This window comes from Nicotiana sylvestris, chromosome 10 (assembly GCF_000393655.2).
Source record: "Nicotiana sylvestris chromosome 10, ASM39365v2, whole genome shotgun sequence".
NCBI lineage: Eukaryota > Viridiplantae > Streptophyta > Magnoliopsida > Solanales > Solanaceae > Nicotiana > Nicotiana sylvestris.
Genome location: NC_091066.1, coordinates 90,809,469 through 90,821,397, shown reverse-complemented (window position 1 = coordinate 90,821,397; position 11,929 = coordinate 90,809,469). Strand labels below are relative to the sequence as shown.

Genomic DNA, 11,929 nt, shown 5'->3' with positions numbered 1-11,929 from the left:
CTATTTAAAAATGACTCTTAGTCATGAATTATGTCTAAGAGTCATACGGTTGGTGTAATGGCTTGTTGACACGTGGGACTTTGATATTATCCAACAATCAATTCATTTAATTAGGTAATATCCCACTACCTGGTAATTAATCGATTACCCGCATAATTAAGAATTGTCTTAAATTACTTAAAATTCTACTTATTTTTAATACACTTTATACATCCTACTATCGTGGTCATATGGTACCTTGTATGGTACTAGTTTGAAAATATCGGGTATTATCACTCGCCCGTATTTTATCCTAATATACCAAACTTGGACGAAAATTTATTTTCTTTAACTTGCTTCCCCTCTCACCTTCACGAATTTTCTTATCACTTATTTGGAATAGCATAATCCTTATAATCTCCAAATAAACTTTTCCTATGACTGATGTCAATTTCCTTACGACAAATTCAACGTACAATACTACAGGGCGCAACATCGTCGTAATTTAATAATGCACGGTGTAATATCAACGTAATATTGCGGGGCGTAACATCATGAGATCCCTTCTTTTTCTTCAAATCATTACTCAATCGAGGCCCAAACAGTATCCTTTAATTTTCACAATTACACCTTCATTCTATTACCAGGGCAGCATTCCATCTCTTCTAAACGCTACTAGTCTTAGAATCCTTTGAGTTGATTCGGGCTATACTAAGCTTTCTATAACTTAGAGAAACCATAAGCTCTTGTGTTTTCACGGGCTTAATCTCAGGTCATATCCCTTTTCGCCACCTTATCACTTGCCCCTTTTTTTATCATTGCTCATGTCTTCTTAAAACCTTATTGCTTTACCATATTTTAGCTTGCGACCTACACATATCTATTTATATTACTCGCAACCTCCCTTCAACTTGCTTGCACCACAGATTTCCTTATGTTATTCTGTAACATCAAGCGAGACATGATATCGTCTCTAACTTTTCTTTACTCTCTTAACTAGACCTCTCGGTACCTAGAAACCATAGGCTAGAAGATATGCCACTTACGACGACGCCATCATTCTTGGATACCAAATCCCAGTGCTTCTAGCCCTGTATATGAAGTATTGATCATTCACAACCTTTTGCACCTGAGTACCTCGTACGTTGTTCACTTTTACCTTACTTACCTTAAAATATCGCTTCACCTCTTCTACTCCTTTCATAACCTCCCTTCCACATAGGTATAATTCACCTCCATAACTTGAAGCTCTATTATAATACTTGCATAGTTGTAGCAGGTCCAGAAGGGTTGCAGGCCTCGGAACCCACCCGCGCGGAGCGCACAAAAGGAAGTGTGGCCGCGGTATGTGCTGTGTGGACCGCACAAAATGAAGTGCGGCCGCGGTGGTTTTGTGCGGGCTGCGGTGGTTTTGTGCGGGCCGTGGTGGTTTGTGTGGGCCGCGGTGGTTTGTGCAGGCCGCGGTGGTTTTGTGCAGACCGTGGTGCTTTTGCATGGACCGCGGTGGTTCTGTGCGGACCGCGGAGGCTGAGATCTGAGGAGTACTCTATAAATACGAGGTTTTGGGGTTTATTTGATATTTTGACCTACAAAGCTTGCATTTTGGCAATTTTTCGAAGGTTTTTCAAGAAATTCATCGGGGTAAGTGATTCTAACTCAGATTTGGCTAGAGTACATGAATCTATCATTGAATTCATCATTTAATTCGTGATTTAGGATGGAATTTGGGAAGCAAATTGTGAAATCTTTCAAAAATATAAAATGATGATTTGAAGGACCAAATGGTATCGGAATTGGATAATTTTCATATGGTTAAACTCGTGAGAATATAAGGATTCGAGTTTTGTGAATTTTATCAAATTCCGAGATACGGTCTCGAGGGTCGGGTTTGACCAAATTCTAGAATTTTGTGGTAATTCGATTGTTTTTGCTTGGGCTTTGTTCCCTTAGCCTATTGTGATGTATTCGTTCTGATTTTGGATAAATTCGACGCACGTGGAGGCCGATTCAAGGGGCAAAGGCGTCGCGAGATAGAGATTTAGCTGGTTCGAGGTGAGTAATGAATGTAAATGATGTCCTTAGGGTTTGAAACCCTGAATTTGCACATCGTAGTGCTATATCGAGGTGAGACACGCGCTTGATAATGAGCGTGGGGTCGTTTACTATTGGGAATTGTGACTTGATTCGTCCCGTGTGATGCTTTTACCGCGTATTTTGGTAGAAAGTTATTTGTTCTCATCAATGTTTGAACTTACTGCTATATTTGGACTTCGCGCCAATTATTTGAACCCTCTAGGGAGTTTTATCACTATTTCCTCACTGTTTTGACTTACTACTTGAACTCAGTCTTTCCGTTTTCCACTATTTTACAACTCAACCACTTTTTACTCGATTTTGAAACTAAAATGATATATTAAATGATGTTTTGGGCTGAGAACTATTGTTTTACTAATGCTCGAGGGGCTTACATGATTTCTGGACTGAGTACGGCCAAGGGCCAGATGTGAGGATACTATGGGACCGGGTTGCGCGTCGCAGCAGTGTTATACTAAAATATTGATATGAGGCCGAGGGCCTAGATTTGATGCCACGAGATGGCTTGATATTGCGCTTGGGCCGTAAGAGGCCCCTCCCGGAGTCTGCACACCCCCAGTGAGCGTCGTCGACGATAAATGTATAGATCGGGCTGCACGCCACAGCGGGTACTATAAGGTACCGTTCTATGTGTTGATTTTCTTTGTATGTCTGTCACTTAACTGCTTATTTGTTTTAGCATTTACATATTTCGTTTCCATTGGTTTATTGCTTTCATATTACTTGTTTAAATTGCCGCATTATAGATTACTTTGTGTTTCTCCATGATTTCTTATTCTCAGTCATTATTTATGCTTATTACTCACTGGGTCGGAGTACTCACATTACTCCCTGCACCTTGCGTGTAGATCTAGGTGCATCTAAGGCTGAGTGAGGATTTTCAATTGAGCAGCGCATATACGGGAGCATCGAGGTAGCTGCATGGCGTCCGTAGCCCTGATCTCTCCTTTCTATCCTTTTGTTTTATCCGCACTCCCTAGATTGATATGTATTAGGGTGATAAACTGGTATTAGAGACTTAGACTTGTGACATCGGATCTATATGGGCTATGTAGTAGTAGTTTTATCATTTGAAACTCCGCCTATTTAACTCTGGTTTCAAACTTTCAATATGGTATTTTGGTAATTTAACTGTGTTAGCTAATAATGAACTATATAAGAAATGGGTTGAGGTTGTTAATTGGTCAGGCTTGCCTAGCAGTGTGTTGGGCGCCATCACGACCGGGGTTGGGGTCGTGACATATTTGATAATGGAACATCTTATATGTTGTTGAAAGTTTTTGGGAAAAATCACAGTTTCTGACATACTCACATTTCGGTGAAAGATTTAAGTTTTTACTGTTATATCTGAAAAGCATGCCTATTTTCCGTAACTATGAACGATCTGAGCATCATATCTTTGAGTATTACTTGTACTGTTTTTATTATATTGCTACAAGTTTTTCTTGGCAATTGGTGTTGGACTCTGATGTTTTAAGTGTCAATACCACACAAGAGGGGGTGATTTGTATGGTACCCAATTTTCGATGTAGAATAACCTGGTTCTTCTAGGTGTTCTAACTACAACTGTTTGCGGAATAATAAGTACATAAAATAAAGAACACAGAAATTTTGACGTGGAAAACACCTAGCTCAAAAGGTGAAAAAACCATGACCTACTACTCAGTAGGATTTTCCCAAACTTCCAGTAAAATCACTGAGCCAAAACAGCATTTAAAAAACTCTTTGTAAACCTAAGGATTAACTCTAATCCCGTTGTGGCACACAGCATCCACTGTTGTGACAACTTCAAGTTAGCTATAACTTGAACACTCTAGGTACCTAATACAATTGCTTCTATGAAAGATGAAAGGTACAACTTTAAACCACCTACTACAATTGAACTAGAATAAAAGATAGACACAATGGAACTGATTCTTCTATCTCGTTCAAGTAGCTTTAGGAGTGCACACTCAAATCACACATAAATTGCTTGCAAAATCGCCTTGCTCTTTTGCTCTCAATTTAGTTTAACTTCTACGTATGTGCATTACCTGTAAAAGAGAACAATCACTATCATTTAATAGGTTAGTAATCATAGTTTGATTGGGACTCAATTGTTGATCTTCTATCGTAGAAGAGTTCATGAAGATCTCAAACTCTAACACTATCTTTTATCCGGATTCTGTTATTTTCATATAAGGAGACTTCCTCCCCTTATCTAATATGCAACCTTTTCGATTAGATCAGGAGATATTGTTGCTTGATCAGTAGGACTTATCTCCTTCACGTGCATCTCACATGTATAGATTGATCATGACTGTGCTTCACAAGATGGACCTGGTCCATGACTGAGTTCATTTGTCATTCTTCAAAACTTCGCTTGTTCTTGCGCCAACAAATTCCTCCCTTTTGATGATGACAAACCCTGTGCTTTTTACTTATTTGGAACCTGTAGGAACTCAGCATAACCATCAACACTAAACTTAGAAAATTCACTTATCATCAAGGACCAGGTTAATTAGGTTATAAATATCACATATTTTCAGAATATGTAAAGCACAATATCTCTTCCCCCTTTTGGCATCATCGAAAAGTTGCATACGATGTATGATACCCAGATTTTAATAAATACTCATGGCCACTGGGGAAACTGCAAGTGCAATCATGGTGCAATCATGAGTAATCAACAAACATATTTAATCTATCAAGGATAGATTAATCATTGAACAAGAGAGAAACATCAATTATCATTGATAGAGATATATTGCCACCTACAATCAACAAAAAGAAATAAAAACATTCAAACCATGAGCAAAAATAGAAAAATCCCTAATCTGGGTCACTGGGGGTACTGAACAAGTTCAGGAGATAGAAGCTATGAGTCCTAAGGCTTGGAGGAACTAGAGGGTTGGGTTTGAATTTGGAGAAGATTCAGCATGTTCTAAAGAATTCCATCATTCTTCTCTTTTTCTTTGGCAAGTTCAGTTCTGAGACCATCCCTCTCAGTTTCCACTTCCACCACATGAGCCTAGCAATTTCAGCATCCTTGGTTGTACATTCCTGAACCAGAGTCCTAACTTTGCTGTTGATGGGTGTCTTCTAGGATGAACTAGGTTCAATTGGATGGCATTGACTGGATAATCACACGCAAGAAGAGTTTTGATACCAAAGTGTTCCTTGCTAGACCCATTTCTTCAGAGGCACATTTAGCCTGTTCAGAACTGTGGTTAGTATAAAGCCATATGGAGTAGCATGAGCCTTGGAGCCATTTATGACCTTGTCTAGCAGTCTGATAATGAAGGCAGGCCAGTTGATTTGCTTTCCTCTCTCCAGGAACTCCATAAGAACTAGATCCATATAGTTAGCAGTGTGCCTTCTATCCTATCTGGGCAATAAGCACTTGTTGACAAATTCAAACACAACCTTGTGCTCAGGCCTTATCTCACTTTTCTGCACAGCCCTGGCTTCATTCACCTCTTCTGAATCATAAAACTTCTTGGTGATTGCAAGGACAGTAGGGAGGGAATCCAGGCATGGCCACCTTTGCCTTGTATAGTCATCAAACCATTCAAAGGGTATGTCCAGGATCTCTCCCAGTTTTTCTGCATCAAACTACACTTGGACTCCTTTCACAAGGCTACTCACAACTCTATCCTTAATAGCAGCATTGGCCATAAAATTAATCAGCTCATTCTGGCTAGCCTACCATCCATCTGAAAGGCCATGTCCTTCCATCCCTGAGAAGCTAAGGCATCTACCAATTTCGTCATTCCTGGTTCCACAGGTCCTTCAACAGTCTACCCTTTAAAATCTTTCTTCTGCCAAAAATGACAAGCTTGTCATGTTCCTTCTCAGAATCGTTTTCTTCTTCTTCTTCTCCACTCCAGTCATCATCATCAGAAACTTTTGATTGTTTGGTTTTCACTATAGATCTTGTCCTCTTGGATAGTGTGGTTTCGTCAGTCACAGGCACAGAGGAAGGCTTCTTGGAAGAGGTCTTAGGCTTTTTTGGCTTGGGTGTAGGAACTTCCACTGTTGTACCCCTTTCTTGATGGACCAGTTCCATCTCTTCTTCCTCAACAGCCTTTGAGGATTCTACAATATTTCCCTTTCCTTTATCCTTTCTCTTTTTCTTACTTTCTTCTAAGGCCCCTTGTAGATCAGCTTCACTTTGTTTCACCTTGCTTCTTGTGACTCTACCCTTTGGCAATGAGGAGGTAGTAGGTGTTGGGGATGAAGCCTTTCTTTCTTAAAAGGATTAGGAACATTTGGGGCTTTTGTTGTGGGAGTTCTGCATTTCTTTAGGTCATATCTTGCCCCAACCTTTTTCAGTAGATCAGCTAAGGTCTCTTCAGTAGATGGAATATGTTCATCTCTCTGTGTGCTCAGATGAACCAACCCCTCAGCAGCTTCCCCAGAACCACTTCCCCCTGACTTCATGCCACTCTCTTCTACCCTTTCATATTCAACCATACAGATAGTAGGCACTACACCTTTCCCAATTCCACTCTCTTTACCACATGCACCCTCTCTCGCTTTATCTTTTTCAAAATTCTTTTTACCTCCACTCCTACGTATCCCAGGCAATTCAACATCCCTAATTGGTCCAACTAGAACAAACCTAGTCTCTAGATTTTCAATCACAGATGAACTTACCTTAGAAGGAGATTCTTGAATCTTTTTAGAGTCAGAAGACCTATGTCCTTCCCCCTAAGTAGCCGATTTATAGGATTCAGACTCAGAGCTGGAGTTGGAATTTGGAGCTTGGCTTTCCTTCACTTGTCCTGCTTTCAACCTTTTATGTAAAGCCTTCCTCAGAGCCCCAGATGTTACAGTCTTTCGAGCAAGCATTTTCACCCTTCGTAGTCTAGGTTTTTGAAATGCACTGGGAGAAGTAGTTGAGGATCAATTGGAAGGAGATGGTGGTGGAGGAGTTCCAGGATTGTCTTGTGGTTTAGACATGACTGTATGTTTCTTGAGAGAATTTGGGAATTTTGGAGAAGAGGGCAAGTGAAATTGAAGAAAAAATTTTGACGGTTTAAAATTATAAAAAAGGCAGGAGAGTTGATGTGTATTTAAAGACAAATACACATTTAATAAGTAACAACAGCCTTTTGCAGTGGTCAATTAGAGGTCTAATCAACCTGAAATTCTGATTTTGAATGATCGATTAGGCTTCCCTAGATATTAGGCAAAAACTATGGTTTAGAGTTCTAGGTGGACGGAACTGGTTCAATTCTAACGGATAGAATTTTTTAGGAATTTGACAATATAGGATTTCTGCTCATGATTGAATTATTAATCTTTCTAACTGTGCAGAGTATAGAAAACATACCCGACCTTTCATATGAACCCATACTGATGAACCAAGGTTCTTCATTTAGAACTCTCTTGAACATGCCTCAAATGCCATAATATAGAAAATTTTGTAAGAGATCAGTGAGTCATATAAACACATGAGTATACTAATTAAAGTATGAAGCTGAGTAAGAATTAATCTACATATTTACACAAGTTCAGAATTCCTAGCCAAATTTTTTTTTTTCATTGTGCATTCTGAGCTGGACCTATTAGGTGATCTTATTCGTCTCTAATTCCAACCTGTTCCTCTCAAAGTTTTCTCTACTCAGTGCTTAGTGAAGATGTCAGCAATTTGCTTATCAGTAGCACAGAATTCTATGGAAATCAATCCTTTCTCATAGTATCTCTTAAGAAGTAGTGTCTAACATCTATGTGCTTAGTCCTCTTATGATGAACAGGGTTCTTTGTCATACTTATAGCACTAGTGTTATCATAGAATATAGGAATGCAACCAACTTCAGTGCCAAAATCTACCAGCTGCTGTTTGATCTATAACAATTGAGCACAACAAGATGCAGCAGCAACATATTCAGCCTCAGTAGTGGATAAGTCCACTGAATTTTGCTTTTTAGTGGCCTAGGATACAAGGCATGAACCAAGAAAGTGAGCCATACCTGAGGTGCTTTTCCTATCCACAAGGAAACCTGCATAATCAGCATCAGCATATCCCACTAGATTGAAATTACTACCTTTGGGATACCAAAGACACAGATCAGTGGTGCCTTTCAAGTATCTTAGTATCCTTTTGACAGCAGTCAAGTAAGACTCTTTTGGATTGGCCTGGAAGCGAGCACAAAGCCCTACACTGAAGACTATGTCAGGTCTGCTAGTAGATACAAGAGTGAACCAATCATACCCCTATACAACTTTTGATTAACTGATGAACCAGGTTCATCAATATATAATTTTGTGGCAGTTGCAACGGGTGTGTCTATTTCCTTTGATTCCTCCATTTTAAACTTTTTGATAAGCTCTTTTGCATACTTCTGCTGATGGATCACGGTTCCATTTGGGCTTTATTTGATCTGTAAGCTTAAGAAGAAGTTAAGCTCACCCATCATACTCATTTCAAACTCGCTCCCCATTAATTTTGCAAAATCCTTACTTAGTTTATCAGTGGTGGCCCTAAGGATTTAGTCATCAACATATATTTGTACCACAAGGGGATCCTTACCTTTTTCCCTTAAGAATAAGGTACTATCGATTTTACCTCTTCTGTACCCATGTTCAACCAGAAATTTAGACAGTCGTTCATACCATGCTCTTGGAGCCTGCTTGAGTCCATAGAGAGCCTTTTCTAGTTTGTACACATGCTCAGGACATTCCTTGCTCTCAAACCCTGGAGGTTGTTTCACAAACACTTCTTCTTTTAGGTAACCATTCAGGAAGGCACTTTTGACATACATCTGATAAAGAGTGAGTTCCATGTGTGCTGCAAAGGCTATGAGGAGTCTTATTGCCTCTAGTCTTGCAACTGGAGCAAAAGTCTCATCATAATCTATGCCCTCCTCTTAGCTGTAACCTTGGACCACCAGTCTTGCCTTGTTTCTTGTAACTGTTCCATCTTCATCAAGTTTGTTTCTGAAGACCCATTTTGTACCATAGCTGATTTGTTCTTGGGTCTTGGAACTAGATGCCAAACTTGAGTTCTCTCGAACTGATTGAGTTCATCTTGCATTGCATTCACCCAATCTGCATCCTGCAAAGCCTCAACAACATTTTTAAGTTCAATAAGAGATAAAAAGGCATCAAAAGCACATAGATTCTTTAATTGTGATATAGTTTTGACTCCAGATGTTGGATCAGTGATAATGTTCTCAATAGGATGAGAACTTTAATACTTGTGAGGTTTCACAACCAACTGGTTTCTGCTAGATGTTTCTCCCATGTTCTGTTGCTGGGGAACAGGGTCATGAACAGGTTCTTTTAGATGGTTTGTTTCAGTTCCTCTCCTATCAGTTCCCCCTATCAGGTTGCCCTGAATGGAAGAACATGTTCCATCACCTGTTCTTTCTTTTGGTGCCACTTTAACTTGTGCTGAGGCTTCAGTCAAATCCTTTACCAATCCAATGGCTTCATCTTCATATTCCTGTCTTTCAGAAAAAATGTTAGTTTCATCAATCACTACATGCACACTTTCTTCTACGCACAAAGTTCTTTTATTGAACACTTTATATGTTTTGCTATGTGAAGAATATCCCAAGAATACTCCCTCATCACTTCTAGGATCAAACTTACCTAGGGATTCTTTTCCATTATTGTGCACAAAGCACTTGCATCCAAATGCCCTAAGATGGGATATATTTGGTTTTCTCCCTTTAAGTAACTCATAGGGAGTCTTCTCTACAAGAGGTCTAGTTATGCATCTATTGATAATGTAACATGCAGTGTTCACAGCCTCTACCCAGAAGCTGTGGGGTAGTTTACTAGAAAGAAGCATAGTCCTAGCCATGTCTTCAAGAGTCTTGTTCTTTCTTTCAACTACTCCATTTTGTTGAGGAGTCCTAGGGGCAGAGAAGTTATGATCTATACCATTCTCATCACAGAATTCAGCAAACTTAGCATTTTCAAATTCAGTTCCATGATCAGACCTAATGGATGCAAGTTGATTTCCTAATTATTTCTGAGTTTTTCTAACAAAAGCAGTAAACATGTCAAATGCTTCATCTTTAGATGTTAGAAATAGTACCGAGGTAAATCTAGAATAGTCGTCAACAAGTACCATTACATATTTCTTTCCACCTCTGCTTATGGTTCTCATTGGACCATAGAGATCCATATGGACCAGTTCCAACGACTTGGTTGTACTTACCATTTTCTTGCTTTTGAAAGATGATCTTACCTGCTTCCCCCTTGCACAGGCCTCACAAACTTTGTCTTCGTTGAACTTGATGTTAGGTAACCCTATCACCAAGTCCTTAGAGACTAATTTGTTTAGCTGATTCAGACTAGCATGATCAAGTCTTTTGTGCCACAGGAGGGGATAATTATCCAACACACTTAGACATATGAGTTCATTTTCTGAAAGAGTAGACAAATCTACAATGTAAATATTGTTAACTCTTTTTCCCTGCAAAACAATCTTGTCAGTGGTAAGGTTAATCATAAAGCATTTAGTAGAGGTAAATGCTACAAGGTTACCTCTGTCACACAGTTGTGACACACTGATCAGGTTGTATTTCAAGCCATCTATCAAGTATACATTCTCAATGGAGTGAGAATCTGTCTTACCTACCTTTCCAACCCCAATAATCTCACATTTCTTCCCATTTCCAAAGGAGACATTACCTCCCTTTAGGTCCTCAAGTGAAAGGAACTAGTTCTTGCTTACAGTCATATGTTTTGAGTAGCCATTATCCATGTACCATATTTGGCTACTTCCCTTCACTTGGACCTGCAAAAAGACATCAAGGGTTAGTCTTAGGAACCCAAACTAGTTTGGGTCCCTTTCTATAAACAAAGGGATAAATCAAATTCCTTTAACCCCACCCAGGCAGCCTATTTTTCTCTTGAACAAAAGTTTTGTTATTTTACTGTCCTTTTCTTTTGCATTACATTCATTTTTGTTATGGCCAGTGTTGCCACAGTGTGTGCAAATTTTGTTCTCAGGAAGAGTGAGGTACTTGCTTTTAGGATCCTACTTAGGTGCTTGAGTCTCATAGCCAAGTCCTCTTTTGTTACTACTGTGATGTTCTTATAGACAGGAAAGTGCATCAGAAGCCTTGTTCCATTTGCAAGTTTTGTCTAGTTCATGTTTTACCTTCCCTAGATCTTTTTTTAAGACTTTTATCTGCTCATCCTTCCTGTACAACTCATCCTTAATTTTTCCCAAGTTTTCTTCTAGAGTGAGATATGTGTGATCAGCTTTCTTCTTACCTATTCCTAGTTTCAGTTTTAAGTTCTCAAACCTAAGTTCTAGGACACTGGTGTCAAGTTCAAGAACCTGGTTCTTCAACTCAGCATTTTTACTATCACTCTTATTAGCCCTAGACTCTAGACTTTTGCACTTGGCTTTTAGGATCACACATTCCCTAGATAGATCTTCCTTCTCATTGCTAATTATCTTAGACTCATCAATGAAGTCTAGCAATAGCTTAGACAACCTTTCTTTAGACGGGAATTTAATCTTATCCTTGAGATGAAGGATACTTACCTCTTCTTCATCATCTGATTCTCCGATGGCCATAAGTGTTTGTTCATCTCCAACTTCATCTTCTGAGTCCTCATCTGATGTTTCTCCCCAAGCAGCAACCATAGCCTTTGTTGATCCTTTGTTCCTTTTTGGTTGAACCTGTTCCTTCTTCATGTTCCTTCGTTCAGCCCTTTCCTTCTTCCACTCAATTTCTCATTGAGGACAGTTTTTGATCATGTGATCAGTCTTACCACATTTGTAGCAGCCCTCGTTGGTCTGTTTCTCAGGATCCCTTGGTTTGTTGAAGGTTGTACCTCTTGAAAAACCCTTTCCTCTCATCAGGTACCTTTTGAAATCTCTTGTAATCATGGTCATTTCATC

The 11,929-nt window shown here is 39.3% G+C and overlaps 1 protein-coding gene across 1 annotated transcript; it reads right to left on the bottom strand.

Moving 5' to 3' along the window:
* Positions 1–5,821: 5,821 nt before the first annotated feature.
* Positions 5,822–11,602, bottom strand: LOC138879670 (uncharacterized). Its single transcript, XM_070159289.1, has 6 exons — positions 11,386–11,602; positions 11,177–11,298; positions 9,275–9,505; positions 8,031–8,060; positions 6,379–6,765; positions 5,822–6,256 (listed from the first exon to the last, which is right to left on the bottom strand). Exons 1-6 carry the CDS (start codon positions 11,600–11,602, stop codon positions 5,822–5,824), a joined length of 1,422 nt encoding a protein of 473 aa, XP_070015390.1.
* Between the last annotated feature and the right edge of the window lie 327 nt (positions 11,603–11,929).